The sequence below is a fragment of the Tetrao urogallus genome (assembly GCF_951394365.1).
Source record: "Tetrao urogallus genome assembly, chromosome: 1".
NCBI classification, from domain to species: Eukaryota; Metazoa; Chordata; class Aves; order Galliformes; family Phasianidae; genus Tetrao; species Tetrao urogallus.
In genome coordinates, this window is record NC_136813.1 from 13,581,304 (window position 1) to 13,600,894 (window position 19,591).

At 38.0% G+C, this 19,591-nt stretch overlaps 1 protein-coding gene across 4 annotated transcripts in view; it reads left to right on the forward strand.

Annotated features, from left to right (window-relative positions):
* Nucleotides 1–19,591, forward strand: part of YAP1 (Yes1 associated transcriptional regulator) — a gene marked incomplete at both ends in the record, with an annotated part of 79,080 nt that overhangs the window by 50,083 nt on the left and 9,406 nt on the right. The window contains 3 exons of one of the 4 annotated variants that reach the window (XM_079542056.1): nucleotides 1,117–1,230; nucleotides 13,212–13,405; nucleotides 14,896–14,937. In XM_079542056.1, the coding sequence (XP_079398182.1) occupies nucleotides 1,117–1,230; nucleotides 13,212–13,405; nucleotides 14,896–14,937 (350 nt within the window). The remainder of the gene's footprint in view (nucleotides 1–1,116; nucleotides 1,231–13,211; nucleotides 13,406–14,895; nucleotides 14,938–19,591) is intronic. The other 3 variants (XM_079542057.1, XM_079542058.1, XM_079542059.1) reach the window with 3 other exon arrangements.

Genomic DNA, 19,591 nt, shown 5'->3' on the forward strand with positions numbered 1-19,591 from the left:
GGTGTCCCGGAACAGATGCTGTTCTAATTTCTTTTACATTTCTTAACATTTGTAATGAATCTTTTTGCTGTGTCATCTGAAGATCATATTTAAATGTAAAGGAGTTCAGGCAAGATTTTCCTGCCTCTAATTCAGGTATTTTTAAAGTACATATCTTTTTGATTCTAAAACATGTATTTTTAAAGCACCTGCCTGACAAAATGGGGTGAACGTAGCTGAGAAAATACTATTTATTCTAAGTGTAATACAGATGTAGGTGTGTGATCACATAGAGACAGGAATGAGTGGTTTCTGAACAGCACAGGAGCAAAAGATTGTTTTCTCCAAAGCTGCTTTTGTAATGTAATGGAAACACTTTAGAACTCTGTATTTAGACATTAGCATTGGGCTCCAGTACTTTGCCACGATGTATTGCCCTTCACCCTTCACCGTTTTCTAAATGTAGGTGTCCCTGAGCGTGCCTTCCTGCTCATAGAGAGATAGCACTGCTGGTCCTGGCACTTTGTCTTGTCTGCTTCTGATGTGCTTACCTTTACTATTTCGTTGCTTTTTTGCCTCCTGTTCTTCAGGCTTGTGTTTTTGTTTGCTTAAGCCTTACTCTTTCATCGCAGCTTACGGTATGAAGTGCAATTAAGGCTCGTCACTTTCATTTATTTATTTTTAACTGTTTGTGAAAAGTCAGAGAAATAGTACTTCAGAGTCTTGTCGTGTTCTTGCTGCTGCTGCTCTCAATCACTAGATAAACTTTCCCACACAAGGTGGGATATCTCTATGCTTATTCTTTTTTTCTGGTGCTGGTTTCATTCTGGCAGGCTTGACTTATTGCTGGTTTTGTACTGTAATGTCATAGCAAAAGGAAGTGTCAGAAGCATACAAAAAGACATAAATTATAAGTAAAACTCCAAATCCTAAATCAGAATGATGATAGAAGTGCTTTTTGTTCTTTGATTTTCCACCCGCCACTTCTTTGTCCTTATCCTAGAAATGCTAGACATAAACCTGAAACTTTTTTGTTTCATTTACTGTTATATATGTAAAATGTTGGGATTTTTTGTAGATCAATTTCAGCTGGAGCAAACAAGAGTCCACCATGAACTCCTTCCTTCTATATTGCAGGCCCACTCCCCGATGGATGGGAACAAGCTATGACCCAGGATGGAGAAATTTACTACATAAACCATAAGAACAAGACAACATCTTGGCTAGACCCAAGGCTTGACCCACGCTTTGGTAAAAGTTCATCTCACTTCAGAGTTTTTGATTCACTTCAGTTCACTTAGCTTTAATTTTGCAGTCATAGTTTGAAAACTCTTTATAGTGCAGTATATATACTATACTATAATATAATATGAAGTACGTATTCTAATTTGAAACATAGGCTTTATTTAAATCCTTTTTTTAAAAGGAAACATAAAGAGGAATTAGTATACATCCTGTAGGAATATGTCACCAAAGTTTCTAATGTTAGCGGTTGGGATTTTGCCGTATGATCCATACAGTTCCTAAACTGGTGGCCTTCAGAAATGATTTATCTAAACACGTTCCTTTTAGTGGGTGAACACAGTTTCAGCCAAGCTCATTCTTCCCAAAGACTTGCAGATATTTGCAACAGAAGAGATTTTTAATTCCCAAATAAATAAATACTTTCCTTTATGCTACCCTAACAAGGGCATTGTTAAATAATAATTCATTCTTTTTAAATACACTTGAAACATATACCAGCTTATAATTCCAGCTTGTCACAGTGATGATCGTGATGATACTTTGTTTTAAACCACGAAGAAGCAAGTGTTGAGTGGTTTCTACTTTAATGCTCTTTTTGTAAGGTAACAAATATTTTAATTAGACTGCTATTACTGAAAATAGAAACAGTAACTGAAATTAGGGATCACAAGGTTTGGATGTGAGTTTTTAACAAAGCAGAACCGGTACCAACTTTTTGCAATTTTTTGATCTGTATGAAAAAGCAGAGCTGCAAGCACTTCAATAAAATATTGGCACTGCTGAATAGAAATACCAGCAGCATATAAACTCTAAACTGGTTTCTTAGTCCAAGTAGTTATTCTGATGTATTTAAGGTAGTATTACAACTTCAGTTTTTGTTTAAAGTCATGACCTCTGTATGTAAGCTTTATTGAATGCATTAATTTTCCCTTAATTTGTTTCTCCAATAGCTTACTATTTTCATCTCTTTTGGATTTTAGTTATTTTTCCAGAGACATGGAAGAAATAGTAGGGGTTAAAAAAAAAGAAAAGAGAGAGGGGAAAAAAAAAAAAAAAAGAGATCATTGTGGTTTTCAAGCTTTAGTTTTGGACTGAGTGCAACTAAATGAAAACAGTGTGCAGATCACTGAGTAGGTCAGGCTGAGGGGATACAAAGCCTTTGAAGCTTTACAGGGGTTGACCTAACAACAACTGTGGGCCCCTTTTGGGAGAGGCATTAACTCCATGAATGCCATATAAACACAGAGCTGCAAAACTCAACAGTCACTTTTCTGGTTTTTAGGTTGTTTTGTTTTGTTTTTGTCTTTGTTTTTCTGAAATGGTTGTTAGCAGCTTCAGCTCCTTTGTTTTGTAGGCTTCAGCGCTCACATTAGACATCCCTTTGCTCTTAGAGTAAACACTGGATTGTCACACTTTGTTTATAAACTGCTCTCCAGTTTGTAGACAGGTTGAACCACTGTGCAACTTGAGCCAAAGGTGGGGCTTACATTGAAGGTTGTCAACTTTGGCAAATGTCCATGTTGGCTTTAAGAGCAGTCAGAACTGCAGACCTGTTTGCGTGTTGCAAGAGGAGCGTGTGGGTAACTTGCAACTTCACAATTACATAATATGTGAATAAGGCTGAAAAGGAAGCAGTCACTTTGAAAATCGGTGTTGCCTTTTGCATTCAAAATGATCAGGTCAATTATATTTACTTAAGTAGTCTTGCAAGATAAGCATATTGCTTTTCTTTGCATTACGTTGCAGTTTCAAATGATGAGCCGGACATACCAGCTGGAATTAAAAAGGAGTGAGGGGAAGAGACTTTAATTGACAGAAGTCATGAATGAGATGGATCTTGCTTCTCAGAACTATATTCCAGCCCTGTAGATGGTACAGCCTAACCATAAGGGTGAAAGGAACCTGTTTTGTACATACTGAAACTCCATCAAATGTGCTGTGCAGTTAAACTGTAAGAAGTTAGAAATATCCAAAAGACTGCATAAGGGTTTCTTGCTGCATAGCTTCCCTTTTTGGGCCCACTGTGTATGTGTATCCCAGACAGACTTGAGTACATGCCAAGGCTCTTTATTTTGTGGTCGGACTTTTAATCTGTTCCAGACCTTTTCAGTCAAAGAGCTCAAGTGTAACTGAAAAGGGGCAGGAAAGGAAAAAAAAAAAAAAAAAAAAAGAAGAAGAAAAAAAAAGCATGTGAGCTCTTCTGATCTGGAGTGACGGCAAATAGAGACAAGCTGCTAGCTGCTGTTGAGCTTGAAGGAGTTTTCCTTGAAATCTGAAGTTGTACACATTGTATTGTGGTTTATGTTTTTGTCATTTGAGCCAACAAAATGGAAAATCTTATTCCTGATGTTTTCGCACTTGTGACCTTCTTAAGCTACTCCAGTAAGGAAGAAAAATCGGTTTGACAGAGCTAACGTACCGAGGCTTGCGTTTATTTCCCTCATAGAGATCTCAGCTAATATGTGCTGTGACCCCAAATAGAACATGAATGACTCAGGAGTTTACTTTTCAGTGCTCAATGTATGTTGAAAATCCTCATCCCTACATCATCATTTTTTTTCTATCAATGTGTTTTAATGTACGGGCTTGGATTTAAATTTTTTTATTTTTATTTTTATTTTTATTTTTTTTTTTACTACTAATGCTTCCTGAAGGAAACATAGGTGACTTCGGCTTTGTATTTCTAAAGGTTTTGATCATTATCATACTAACACTAATTGAAAATGAGGGAAAAAAAGATTTTTCATTTGATAGTGCCACTTTAACTCATCTGAAGAACCACTGAAAACAAAGCTGTTGAATGGTATGGGCAAACACACTCTTCTGTTTCAGTATTCAGAAACAGGGTTTGAAGAGTCTTTGCCTTTTCTGATTCTGAATTCCTAGGTCCAGGGAGACCATTCTTATTTCTCTGTATGTGCATCATCAGATGGCAACTTTGTATTCATCCTTATTTTCCCTAGTAGGTGTGCATATACTCCTTTCAAAAGCAGTGCTGGCAATTTTCCATAAAGTGGCTTAAAAAAAGAGGGAAGAAGGAGGACCAAGTTTGAAGAAATTGTTTTAGGCAGACACACCTATGGATTTAACTGCTGAAGAGAATCTGGATATTGCATTCATGTGTTTAAAACAGAAATAAAATGATATCACTGATATGATTTCTGAAGCAGTCTTTTAAGACTAATGGATCAGATAAGAGTTTTGGTGAGAATATCCTGCTATGCAGCAGGCTGGTCTAAAATCTGACTTCTCCAAGTAGGAGATAAGAACTTCAAATCTGTCAGACCCAAGTCTTGGATCAAAGTGGGCTTGACGTCGTCAGCTGCACCGCTTAACCTACTCTAAAGTCTTGTGGCTCAGATGTTGGTCTTTCAGGTGTATGTATTTGGCATCAGAATAATTTTGAGGTACAAGAAATGATAAGCTCTCATATTTAGTCCCTTCCTAGATTTTAAAGGAGGGTCTTCTCCTGCCAAGCACAGACAATCATAAAAAGATTAATGGGATCAAAGGAAGGGGGATGGGCAAGGGCTTCCTCAGGCCTGTGTTGGCAGCATTCTTTGTACTAGTGGAGCATCTGGTACAAACATGCTGACCAACCTTTCTCAGTGTCTTTGTAGGCCTCTTAGAAAAGGGCTTCATGTTACTACTTATAAGGTTGTTTCTTTAAGGGAACTGGCCAGATCAATCTTGTATATTGTGCAGCTTTGCCTTTTACCAGCTTCCACTATTGTCCATTGGTCATTCTTCATAGATCCTGATGTTTTTCTTAGGCCTTCCAGATGATGCTGATATGTTTTCTTGGTAGTTAAAGAATGTCTCAGTATGAAGCTAGGCAGGCATTCTTAGTTGCTGGAACGGGTGAAGTAGATGAACATCTGCTTTTTCTATAAAATTAAATTTCCTAGAACCACTTGGAAGTTTGGAATCATTCAGCTTTATTGCTACAGGTTTCCAAGAATTGGCTTTAGTATCAAATCCCGTTAAAGGGATTTTAAACTGTTACTTCAGCTTGCAGATGGTAGGACTGTTTTTTTGAAGCACAAGTAAAAATAATTTGCCTTTGGAGGGTACCTAGTTTGAAAACTGAGATGGTGAACTTGAAGTGGAAAAACACTGGAAACTGGCAGTTGATTTGTCTGTCTCTTTTGGGTTGACACAAATCTTAATTTGAATAGTAGTACTCCATGCGGGTAGTTAGGCAAGTCTGTCTCCAGGAGTTCAAGTAAAACACAATATTCCTTCAATTTTATTGTTGTTCTATTCTGAACTTCAGTTTTAGAGGTTTGTTGCTAGTGATCAAATTCGTGTTAGGTATCCCAGTCTCCTTTCTTTTGGTTTTTATATGTCAGAGCTGCCAAATGGGTTATTGTGTGACCTCAGATTGAAATCTTTGCCTCAACATTTTTATCGCTCCCACTTAAGGATCGTGATAATAATTTATGGAGATCTCTATGAATTTTGGATGAGGGGGAAGGGATAGCAAGATGGTGCTTAACATCATTATGGAAAGTGCCACAGGGGCCCTGTATCCAGTAGCTGATTAAACTACTGAAGTAGGAAAAGGAATAGTAGTGATGATTAAGGTCGGAGTATACAGTATACACATTGGCATTTTCTGCTTCTTTCTTTTGTAATGGAAGAACGTTGTATCTTTAAAACAAAGAAGAACTACGAAGAATTGCTGACAGAAAATAAAAGTATTCCATAATGCTATTTTCTTATCCCTTGTCTAACACATTGTTTAGTACATGTTTTTTCTTATTGGCTTGTCTTGTCTATGATTGTCAAGGTTAAGAACTCCTGCTGCCATACTTCTTGTGGCCATTGGTCAGAAAGAAGCCCAAACCCTTCATCTGATCACAGTGGCCTTTCAGATTTTGAGTTTGAGCTCCGCCTTCTATTTTCGTATAAAAGCAGAACGTGAGCCACAGTTGGTTTTGATCTGCAAATTCAGTGACATAACCTCTTTATGAGCCCTGTCACTAACACAAAATGGATGTTACTCGTCTGAAAGGGCTGTTGTTATTCGATTGTTCCGTACTTATGTTTTCCAGAAGAACAATTTAAGGACATCACTTAGGATGGGGAAAGACTTACTTGCTTTGTGATGCATGTCAGAATGTATTCATTCTGAGCAATATCAGTTTTCACTGAATTAGTGTCTTCTGTCAAAGTAAGCATATGTGAATCTGCAAAGGCAGATGAAACTTCACTGGTAAGCACCCCTTTGTTTTGAAGATGCTGCCCTTCTAAAATGGTAGTGATTGTCAGTGGTTGTTAGTTTATCACATATCAGAAAATGAAATCTTGTTTTATTCAAAAGCAGTATGTATGTATTTAGATATCTTCCCTGACTACAGTTCACTGAATATATCATTAAATCTGTCCCCTACTATTGTGTGAACTAGCTGATGTAGAGTATTTCATATACTAATTAAAAATGAAAATGAGAACCCTTTCATTGAGGATTTCTCAGGGCATTAGGTTTACATAAGTTTGTACTTGCTTATTCTTTTTCCTCAGAATTATTCAAGCCTGTTTGAGGAGAGGTTTGTTGGTAACAATATATTTATGCAAGCATAAATAAAGTATATAAAGTGTACCTCCGCTGCTGTAACTAGAACAGCTATGACAGTAAAAGAAAACTGTACTCCTAATAAGGTCTTTTCTCCTACTATATTCTTTGAGCACTGCAGTTTGCATATCTCTGTTAATGAACACAGTGTTAGAAATGGAAGATGCATCATTTTGAACAGATCACTCATTATCTGTGATCTAAGTGTATATATACACAATAATTATATACTCTATATCTAATCATATATAATCTAAAATTCAAAGAACTGTCAGCTTTCTTCTTTCCCTCTTTGAATTCAATCATGTTGAAACACGATTTCAGTTTCTTTTTTACAGGAAAGTTTTATGGTGGAGATTTAGGGAAAAAAAGGTGTAGATGGTTCTACATGTTTTACACAGGGTATGTGCACTTCAAACAGCGAACAGATGATTTGAAGGAAACCTGCATTTAAAAAAACAAAAAAGCCATATAATTTTGCAAGAAGTTACACGGAAGCTTGTCTTTTGTTTTAATTAACCCAGCAAGTATTGTATGGAAAGTGAGAAATGAAACTGTTCGCCGCCTGTTTGTATATTCTTTGCTGATTGAACTTTGGTCTAAAATGCAGACCAGCTTTGATTAAATACTCCTTGCCACATCTTCAGTTGAAAGGGATGGACTTTGATCAGCTGAGAGTCCTGCACTACATGCTGTCTTCAGGGTTTCATACATTCAACTTAAATGGTATTAGCTGAGGTCTCCTCATCATGTGTCCTATGCAGTGTGTCCCAAGCAGTTCTTCCACAGTACTAATAATTGTGCTGTCAAGTTTCATTTGGCATGTAGATTTAAAAATAAGGTCAAATATTAGGAAAATAATTTTAATTTTTAAAGAATGGAAAACATCACTTGTGTGTACTGAGCAGAAGTTTCTTATAGCTATTTGTGCTACTGCTGAATCTTGTTTAGATTTGCTCTTTGGGCCAGAGGGTGGAATATTTCAGTTCTGAATCTGATAGGAGTTGAGCGAAAGTGTATCATAAATACTGCTGTTGTGGGAAGAGAGCTACATCCATGAACAACGGCAGTTTACTCCATTTAGTTCCTAGTGGGCTAAGAGTCAGCCTGGAGATCTTTGTGGTGCTAAATCAATCAAACTGGTGCACTTCTGCATTTCAGGATATAAAGAGACTTCTAAGATTTTTATCAAAAGAGAACAAAAGAACTGCAATTTGTACTTTTTATCAGTGGCACTGTAATGATAGAAGAAGAAACTGAAAAATATTAATTTTATTTGAACACAAATAATAAACAGAATTACCAGTCCACAACTTGGACACACTTCTGTAATAAATGACGTTTTCATCTGCTTTTATCTTAACTGGTAGTCCAACTCTGGAGTATGTGAATACTTCTTAGAATCATGGAATCATAGGATGCTCCACATTGGAAAGGACCCACAAGGATCTTTATCGAGTCCAACTCCTGACTCCATGCAGGACCACCCAAAATCCAAACCTCATGTCTGAGTGTGTTTTCATCATAGAGTGATCATGATGTGGCTCTGGGCAGCCTGGTCTGGTGGTTGGTGACCCTGCACATGGCAGGGAGATTGAAACTAGATGATTATTGTGGTCCTTTTCAACCCAGGCCATTCTATGAAGTATCTCTAAAAAGAGAGCAGCTTGAATTTCTTCCACGAGTCATTCTTATAAATCCCGACGGTGATTTTTTTTTTGTCACAGCTCTTTCCAGTTTGAACACAGAATTTTTGCCTCTGTTGTAGTGGAGCAATCTCACATCATTCAAAAACCTGACCATGGCTAAAAGCGATCCACAAAAAAACCTGTGTAACTTCCAAGTGAACCTGAAGGGGAGAAGTGCTCTTCTCCAGTTTCCTTCAGCAAAAATACTGATTCTGACTTAAGGACAGTAAATTTTACAGCTTGTCCAGATGGTAAGATTTTTTTTATTGTTTGCTTAAATAAATGTGAGCGTCTTTACATTTAGAGATAAAAACTAGTTTTAGTTTTCGTGACTGGAATGATAAATACAAAAGGAAAACCATCAAATATTCAGCTGTGTCTGTTAACCACAAGGGAGCTCTGCAGCAGCCATTGCATGTAATTCTGCATAGAGGAAAGGTACTGTGTTAATACAAACTGTCACTGCCCTGGGACATGATTGAAATTGGCATGAGATCTTGGGAGAGAATTAGCCTTTTATGTCGGAGTTGTTACCAGTGTGCTGGCCTTTTCTCTCTAGCACCAATGCCTGGTAATTATTTCTCTCTGCTGTTTTTTTACATTAAGGATATAGACAGTGGCCTAAACTCCTTTCAGTAACTGTCAAGTATTATCTGCTACAGTATGGTACAAGTGTTTGCCTGCTGAGTTGAGTTCGGATATTGTGTTAACGTTTGAAAATTGCTAATTCTTAACCTGTTCCCAAAAGCAGATTGCAGCTATTACGATTGACTGCATTCTGCAGAATGTAAATCTAAGCCATATTATAGGACTGCGAGATCTTTTTTACTGTCTTAAGTTGCCCGTGCTCCCCCCCCTTTCCCTTTTTTTTTTTTTTTTTTTAAACTTGTCTGCCCCTCCTCCTCCTCCCTCAAATCCCCCTCTTTTAGAAACAAAGACTTGTTTGTTCCTTGTCTGCCTGTGAGGTCTTTGCAGCCTTCACTGTGTGGGTGCAGAGCCCCTTATTTAAATGTTTTCCATATTCCTGGAAGGTAAGGAACAGGATGCATTAGAAAATCTGATAAGTCTTAACTCTAATAGATGAACGAAGCTCTCTGCCTTTGAATTCAAGGTATTTTAAAAGAGCTGTGTCTGCCTGGATCATCAGAAACTCATGAAGTGTGAAAATAATTCTGCTTCTATCAGATCCCACTGATAAGCATATTTTCTAGAGTGCAAATTTGTGCAGTCACGTCCTCAGTAAGTACTGGATAACTGAGAATTATAGAAAAATGAAAACTTCTGTTTTTCCTGTCACTTGAAACAAGATGTTCTCCTGCTTTCCTTTGATTAAATATTGTGTTGGAAATGATAGAAAATCACATTCTTTTTCCTGTTTATCTTGAAAATTGCCCAATTGCATAATCAGTCAAAATGGCTGATGACTGTGTTTTCTCCCCACTGGTTCTGACTTGAGTACGTTCTTAAGTCAGTAGAATTCAGTTAGCTATGTCCTTTTTCTTTTTCAGTCTCCAAACTTATAGTTTAATTTCATAAGCAAAATATTCCCCTTGCTTGAAAAACATCTCCGTGACCTGTTCTGAATTTGAAGTCCTTACACTTGTTCTTCAGTAGGTAAAATACTTAGAAAATACTTCAGTGAGTACCTGAATGGGAATTTAGAAGCTTGATCTTCAGTTCTGTTTCAGGTTCTGTTAACAAATAATATAATTAAATGCCTGCAGGTATTTATTGGTGAATATTAAGTATACACTGAAGTTACGGGTATTTTGTGATGTTGCTGTTTGAAATGCGCTTTTAGTTAGATAAAGGACATTAGTAGGCAATTCAGTGATCTGGTTTATTGGAATAAAATGGATTATTCCCCAAGTTACATGTTAGTGGAAGAGACCTATGGAAGTACTGTTGGTGTGTTGTGAGCGGGAAAAGCCAGTTGAATGTGCTGAAGGGATGTTAATAATATTATACCTGAGCGTCCAGTTGAAGTTAGAAACTTCTGTATGTGTGTGAGGTTACCTGTGACACAGTTTGGCTGTGAACTGCATGAGGCAGGAACTCTGGGACCAGGATGATATAATTGGAGACTACATCATAAAGAGAGCCTTTTTAACCAAATGAAAATTTATATTCTTCAGTTTCTGGGTACTTAATTTTTATAAGCTGAGTAGTTTGCTTTTGACTTAGATTGCCTTTTTCAGGTAATTCTGTGGGCAGTTTTAATTTTATAACCTTTTGTTCCCCTTTCCTTTCAACTGTAATTGAACTTCCATCTTGTTTAATAACAGGATTTGAGTCCTGGAACTTCTGAAGTGTAGCACAGACTTCTGCTGGAGTTACAGAATTAGGTAACAGCAGGAGAAGACTCTTCATTTTTCCCCTACAAGCCCCTATCGTTGTCTGTTTTCAAAGAGGAGGAGGGTAAGATACAAAAAGCAAAAGGCATGCTCCTGGCTCTAGACAGTGTTGGATTCTGAGTAAAAAGGGAAGAAGGACAAGATGCATTTCCTGGTCCAGTAGTGTCACGTTCAGCTTATTGAGAGCTGCTACATGGACATCCTTTCTTGCATCATGTTCTGTAGCTCCAACTTTGCCTTAAGTTGGTAAATGTAGGCAGCCTAAGTGCTATCATTCTTCCAGTGGAGATTATCTAAGGAGCTCCTGGAGCTTATGTGTGCTGCTCACATCCTTTGCAGCATAGCGGTTGGTGCTGTTGGAACTTTTGCTTAGCATTTTCTGGTGTCTCAGGGCACATGGACCTGCTCAGCAGAGAAGCAAGCCACCCTGTCTCTTCCCTTTGCTGTCCTAGGGGCTGTAGCTCACGCAGTAAAGCAGGTTGGCTGATTCTGGTCACTTCTTCCTGAAGTTCAGGTGCTAAATGTCTGACAAGCTGCTTCATTCTAAGCTCTAGTCACTGCATCTTTAATTGCCCCTTATTCTTTTGTTTTTCACTAGCTCAGGATGAGACTTGCAGGTTGCAGTTGAATCTCCAGCCTTTTTGTATTCACTCCTTCTAGCTGCACTTGGTTGCAGTTTCTATTCCTGTTTCACCTGTTTACTTAACTTTACAGGAAGTTTTTATTTCATTTGTGATCATATGTATAAAACTCTTTCTGGAGTAACTATATAAAACATTATTTCAAATTACTTGAATCAGTTCCACATTGTGCTGTTTTTGAATTGACTGATGAAAATAATAGAACTCGCTATTCCTTTAGAGTGTTGTCTTTGTGAGAATCATTGAATGGTTAAACTAGAGAGTTGGCTCTATAGCTGTTGACTGTTTTCTTCTCTCTTCTGTTCTTAATATGACATTTTTCTTTTTATATTGCCTCTCAATGGGAAGATGAGCTGTGGCAAGGGGAGGGGAGCAAAGCTGTGAAGCAACAGCCATTTTTGCTGTGAGACAGACATTTTTAGACTTTTCTGGCGCAAAAGAAAGGTGTTTGTGCACCTTAAGTTGAACACTCAAAAGACAGTGGAGACTGAAGGGCTTCTGAGAGAAAAGGTGACACAGATTCTCAGAGATAACTATTTTAAGAAAGAAACTTTAAGTGTTCATGTTTCAGGAATCCCTTTTCTATGATGAAAATATTAATTCAAACTAAGCCAGCATATGATTTTCTTTGCACCAGAGCAACCTGGCATCCTAAGAGAAACACTCCTTTTTCCTCTGAGTTCCCATAAACCAGAATCCTCATTCTCGGAAGGAACAAAAAAAAAATGGTACCTCTCCTGTGACTGCTTCTACAAATGCATTGTGCAGCATGCTGTTAATGTTAACACATTCAAGCTGTTGAAGACAAGATGGAGAGCTAATTGCAAAACTGAAAGCTTCTGAAAATAGTGCCCTAATGACGTATTCAGCCTTTGCCAGCCTTCTGTTCAACTGTGGGAACTCCTGTGCTTCTGTTGACTTCAACTCTTGTGGAGGGAACATCATGTCTGTCAAGCAGATGCATTGTTTTGTAAAACAAAATAAGTTTAACTCTTGCCTTCTGGGGGAAGGAAACATGGATCCTCATTGTGCATTAGTTGAGCAGAAAAGGTGCATCATGGAGCCCTTGTGGGAAAGCAGAAAGTGAAGAAATCAGTAAAATATTTCCTGTGTAAACGGTAGTATTTTTGTCTGTGTAATTCATCTGCCATTCCTCTACCAGCACTGATTTTGCATGTCAGGATGCAGTAGAAGTCTAAATGGAGTCTGCAATATTCAAAACTGATTCCAAAAATGATGTGAGTGGTTGTTGTCTGACCTGTACCCCATTGCAAAGGTATAGCATGTAACCAAGGTAGCTGGATCTAAGTGAGATCTCTTTTGTCATTCTGTGCATTTGGTGATTCTAAGACTTCATGTGAACAAGAAAAGTGTTTTTGCACTATTTGTGTCCACGCTGACAACAATGTATTGGGAAGAAGAGAGAGTAAGCATTCTAATTAAAATGGAATTATTTTCCCACCGCTTGGACATTTTGCACCAATTTGCACATTTAACTCTGTTTTCAGGAGCTTTTAGAACAAGTATTACATGTTAACGTGAGAATGTCGCGTTGATTTCACAGGAATAATACACGCGAGCATACATTTCATGCTGAACATCAGTGTGACTGCAAGTTTTGTATGGTCATGGCTTGTAGTTTCTTACTGTATCCTGTTTGAGGATAGTACTTGTCTTGTATTTGTTTGAATTTTATTTTTAAACGTTTATTGTTTTGGTTCCTTAGCCATGAATCAGCGAATCAGCCAAAGTGCTCCGGTGAAACAGCCACCCCCTCTGGCTCCTCAGAGTCCCCAAGGTGGCGTCATGGGTGGGAGTAGCTCCAATCAGCAACAACAGATGAGACTTCAGCAGCTACAGATGGAGAAGGAAAGGCTGAGACTGAAGCATCAAGAACTGCTTCGGCAGGTGAGGCCACAGGTTAGACACCTACTTCCGCTATTTCTTTGTATGTTATATTTTGTTTTGTTTTGGCTAAGTTTTGCTGAGTCTTAAAGCTTTGAGATCTAAAAAGGTCTGAAGTCGTTCTGTTAGTGGATCTCAGATTGGTGGTGAAAGCATCTGACCCCACTGAAGGATTTTGCCTTCCTCCCTCATTCCTCCCTCTCTAACAGAACTTTCTGAGGTCAAGTTTCTTCGCTGTTAGGATGGCATCATGGACCGTTGGTCTGACTGTGGAAATTGCTCTTGAGAATATGTCTCATAGTCATTGAGTTCTGAGTCATGCAAAAAGAAGCTGGTTCCCACAGTTGTGTTAGTTCTCCCTTTTAAGTAGAGGAAAGTATTTCACTTTCAGAAGAACGTCAGTCCGTTGGATTCTACAGTACTTTTTAAGTTTTTGTAAGAAACATTGAAGAGACACCTTGTTGCTAAATAGCTCATCTGTGAAACAGTGGAAGAGAGCATGGAACAACTCAAGCATTCATGCTGCATTTTGAACCACTGTTTTTCTTATAGCGAGCAATTTCAGATTTCATAATTAGGCTGCAAGCTGTTTCTTTCAGCATTTTCTACTATATCAAGTATTGCCATAGTGAATGTCAAAGTGTAGCACTGGACATTGGAATCTCTGGATTTTGTATTTGGGCTTGGCTTCCTTTTCACTTTAAGCCTTTCACTTCCACTTTTCCATCTGTGTGTTTAAGAAAAGGTGACTGCCATTCTGCAAGATACTTAGGATGTTCTTTGATTTTGTTTTCTTTTTTGATACTGAAGAAAACACTAATCTTTTCTTTGAGGAAAAGCTTTTAAAATCTTACCCTGTTCCCTTTTCACTTTGGGTGATGGGTCTTGTATCAGGAGAGAATAATATCTTGTCCTCAAAGACAGCTTTTCTCCTTCTTCTTCACCTGCAGCATTCTATCCTGGAATCTGACTCCCGTTATCTCTTGTAGTCAAGGCTTGTTTTGTAAGAATCTTCAGCATCTCTTGGTATAAGATGGGTCATCCTTAAAGCTGTTAGTTTTTGTAGTACTCTAGGTAAGAGTACATTGCAAAGATGGTGTCAGGACTTTCTCTGCTTAAGCACTTGGGCCTCTGCTGTTCCTGCTTTGCTATTAATCCACCAACAAACATCTTACCCTGTGCTAGCATGCTTCTAGGTAGGCATTCTAATTTTCTTCTTGCCTCAGTTGTCATTGAGAACCTGACTAACTTTGGACCAGGTGACAGCCAACTCCCTTCATGTTGTTCTCTCTGGGCATCCAGCTTTTCTGTCAAGTACACATCCTTGGTAAATCTGTGAGTTTTGTTTCACTATCTCATGATTTTTGTAGTTTCTTAACTCCCTTAACCTGTCTCATCTGGCCTGTCTTGGGGGCTTGATACTACAAGATGGTGTTTATAAGACCGCCTGCACAGGCAAAACATGCAGCTAAAGTAATTTTTATCCATCTTATTTTTACTCATAGGCAATGCGGAATCCCAGCACAGCAAATTCTCCAAAACATCAGGTAGGCTCTTAACTGATGTTTCAGCATAATTAGAAACATGAAAGCATTAGATTAGACTAGCTGAGGAACGTAAAGGCATTCTAAGAAAAAACATGCTCTGCCATACATATTTTTGAACCATTTCTCTGATCACAACCCTAACATTGTTTTTTAAGAGTGCTGCATTACCACAACTCGATATCAATATATAAATGCAATGAGGAATTCATTGCACATTTTTCTGCGTTGAAAGCCGTGTTCTTGTTTAGCATTCTTGAAGATACCGCTGTACCGCTGTTCCAGTCCTGACGTCGTCAAGATGTGTATTTAAAGCAAACCTCTCATTGTTGCTAAGGTAGTAGTTTGTGGCTTTTAAGTTCTATTCATATGAATGTTCTCCTCGTAAGCAGGTGTGATCTTAAAGGGTGTCTGTGAATCTGTTAATAAAAAGTCACTTGAAATGTTTAAGCATGTGCAGTGTAATAAACATTTAATAAATTAGACTAATAAAGTAATTGCTATGGCAATATAATAGATAATTATTCCACTTTGAGATTTAGCCAGCTCTTGCACAGATGCATTTTCTCCACTGGGAACAATAATTCTATGAAGCTGTCCAAGCTCGGAGCAAATGAAAATGATCAAAATGTGTAGCACAATAAACAGTTGAAAGTGGGCTTCTTTTGGGCACTTGAATATGAAATGAATCCCTGAAAGGGTGGATTTATAGATATATTAAGACAGTTTATTGCTTGCTATTACTGACATTGTTCTTAATCTACTGGCTTTTAGGACAATATTTATATTGGCTTGCATTGTACTTTTTTTTTTTTTTTTTTTTTAAGAAATACAGTATTGTGCACTATGCAGGAAAGCCAGAATAAAAGGAAGTACCCTGTATTTGGAAGTGATGAGTACTGGTGTACTGTCGCATTCTAAAGTGTGCTGTAGAATTCATACATTACTAATTCTTCTGAGAAGGTCATCCTCAAAATGAGAGACTCAGACTTCAGAGACAGTACTGATGTTCTGAAAAACATCTTTTGACAGTATAAGCAGAGCACTAAAACCGAAGCACTTAACCTGATTTGTAATCATTACCCAACTATTTGATTCATTTACTGAGTATTAATCATATAATGTTCCCATCGATCACTGTTAGATCTGGTTATAGAAGGCAGATGAAAAATTACTTAGAGGTTGCTGGTATAAAAGGAAATAAGCAGAGACACATGCTCCTCCACACCAGTTGGAAACACCTTACCTTCTGCTACAATTAGGTCATTCAGGAGTGATGCTTTTCTTGCTGAATGCCAAAACTGGATTCTGTCTTTCCTGGGATGCCTGGAAACCCTATCATGTTGTTGTTCCCTCTTTCAAAGTAACATCTTCCTGTTGCCAGCTTAGAAATATGCAGCAAATGGAAGTCTTTGGAATCAGTTTCATACTTAATTCCAACAGATTTGATTTCTCAAACTTAGTGCGATTCTGGCTTAAATCAGTAAAAAGCTGTAAAAACGAGGGACCTTATCAGTAATTTGAAAATATGTATGGATCGGCCTATTTTCTTTGGGATAGGAACCAGTGAAAGGATTCAGGTAAACAGAAGAGTTCCAGTTACCTTTAATCTTGCTTCATAGCAAGCTCCCATCTGTACTCACCTGACTGGGGTCAGTTTTAGTCTGCACTTGATAATGAGCCAAGCCAGCTTTGAGTGTTCTGGTGGGTAGAAAAGTATGTAACCGTGTCAACTTAAGTTTTGTAATACTAGTCATTCATGTTGTATCACCTAAATGTGTTTACCTAAATGTGTAAGCCATTTTAATAATGTAATGATCAGCTGCGTATGGAAGATGATGTTTAGAGTCATAGAATGGCTTAGGTTGGAAGGGAACTTAAAGATCTAGTTCTGACTCCCATCCTGTGTGCACGGTTGCCGCCCATTAAGTCAGGCTGCCCAGCGCCCCATCCAACCTGGTCCTGAACACCTCCAGGGATGGGGCATCCACAGCTCTCTGGGCAGCTGTGCCAGGGCCTCACCCACCTTCTGAGTAAAAAAATTTCTTCCTGATATCTAACTTAAAATTTTCTTCTTTTAGTTTACAGCCATTAGAGCTATTTTTAGAAGTTGCTTTCTTGATGCCTTATGCTATAGGATCAAACATTGTCTGCTGTAGTGGTGCTGTTATTGAAGTCCTAAAGCGTACATCTCATTAGATCACGGTCAACCTAGTGAATCTGGAAAATCTTTAGAGGAATTACCCAGTCAAATTCTTCTTGCTTACAGATACATTCCTTCGTGAATAAAATTCATGAGGCTTAGAGGAGTTTTCTGTTTTTATTAGATACACATTTGCTAATTTGTGTATGTTCTTTTAAGGAATAAGTAAAAGTAAAATCTTCCAGTGTTCAGTGCTCTGAATTCTCAGAATTAGGTCTAAATTATATTCAGTCTAACTTTGGAGCCTGTCAAAGTCTTCATTTAGTAAATAAACTATCTCACGCCAGCATTCTTGAAGTTTGCCTTTTGTAAGGTATCTCTTTTACATAAATGAACACTGAGAACATTTTTTTAGCTTTGATCTGGATCTCTGAGCTTTTCTTAATCATAACATCAAATATGTTAGAAAGGAATGACAGAATTCATCTAGTTCAACATCCTTCATGTAGCCCGGGCTTCTTGAGGTTTTTGTCACCTAACTTGGATACAAAGTTGATATCTTCGTTCAGGTTTTCTGGTTCTGAGTAAATGTTGCGTCCTTGCTAGGTGTAGTCCCTCTGCCATGATGCTGTAGTATCCTGTAGTGATACTGATACTCAGTGTCATGTATGGAGGCCTTTACACTGAAGGATCTTCCAGAAAGATTAAACAATTGTTCAGAGTCATCCTTCGTCTTAAGTCTTGTAAAAGATTCTGAACGAGGACATGCTTTATTATAATTCTGAAAGCATCAAATTCAAAGGAATTTAAAGCAAACATTGACTTCCGCTTGTACTACATGCAAGCAAGCACTCTTGGCTATGGCTTTATCCGAGGAATTTGAGAACACCAACCATCCATCCTCTTGTTCTCATCATTGTGACTTCTCTGTGGCCATCCTAAGGATGCGTATCTGTCCCAGTTAAGAGATTGAATGACAGGACTTTCTTTCCACCTCCATTAGTTCTCCTTTCAGTTTCCTACATTTAGCATTCAACTGTCAACATCTCATTTAAAGTAGATGTCAGTCAACTTCTGTATAAATCATAAAATTGGATGCATAACTAGGTAATACTTGCCTTCTAGTAGACAGTGGAAAAAGAGGGGTGTTACTCTTGTATGTTTATACAGTCTACTTTCTTGTGCTAAGATTGGGAGATTCTTATTTTTCTGCCAGTAATATTAAGGCATTTTCTAATAAGATAAGCTTGTTATGCAGCCGTTTCTCTGTATACGGCCATTTGTTTTCTGTCTGATGCTTCTTTTCAGCTCTGAACGAAGAGTTCTGTCTTAGAACCAGAAACGGCCCCAATTTCTGTGCAGTCTGCTGGGCTCCTTTCTCTGACTTACCTTTCTAGTACCTCTGTGCTGCTTTCTTTCTTGGTGGTTCTGTATGCCTGGAATGTGTACGGTGTTATCTCCATCTTTTTTGTCCTTTTGTGAAGTACTTCTCTGACTGTCTGTACTGTTACCCCAAGGCCTATTTCTTATCAGCTTTAGAGGGACGTTCTGAACACTCCTCAATTCATAGAAGAATCTGCCCAGACATTTGGCCTGTCTTTCACTGTTTACTTGTTTCATGTTTGCTCTTATCTGCATAAATTATAAGCACTTGTAGTGCTAAACGGTGACTGTTTTTGAAATGTTGTTTCCATTTCTGCTAATTCTTTTTTTTTTCCATTTTAGCTGGTGTTTGATACCTTTCACCAGCTTAGTCAAGAACACTTAAAGCATTTCAGGAAAGTGTTCCTAGGAAACTATTTTTCAATAAAATATTTTTAGTCACTTTGCACGTATGCAAAAATAAAGCTGTTTGACTGTCATGTTTGTGACATTTTCTAGTAAGCAAACACTTCTGCATTCTGCAGTCAGCTTGCGTGGATTCAGAGAAGCTGGAAGTATTAATAAGGTTTTTTTCCCAGGTAAAATCTCATGAGAAAAAAGATAAAATAGTAGCATTAATTTGTTATATTTCTTTTGATTAGTGTTTTGGTCCTTACTTGCACCTCTTTTTTGGGGGGAGGGGAGAGAAGTGAATTACAGTGCAGTTCTTGCTGGGCCTAGGAAACATCCCAAAGCTGAAAGCAAGATTCAGGTAGGAAGTATTGTTGGTACATTTGATTTAACTGCTTTAAATTTCATATATGTATTTCAACTTAAGATTTACTTGTGTGTACACCACTTCCACTGAGATTTGAAATGTTTTTGTTTTGTTTCTTAGTGAATCCCAGTGTTATCCAGTGACGCTCTCATTTCCCATCCTTCCATGGGATCTGAAGCTGACCTAGATTGACAGGAGAAAAATGGTCTGTGTTGGTTTCATCAAGGGTATTAAGCTCCCAAGAAAAAGAGTTATAAGGAAGATTTTTGCATTTTAAAAAGGCCATCAGTTCTGCTAAGGCAATTGGTCAGTAGAAGATGAGTCACTTTAACCTGAGCCTGAGATGGCAGTGCGTAACACCTTTTTTGCTAGGA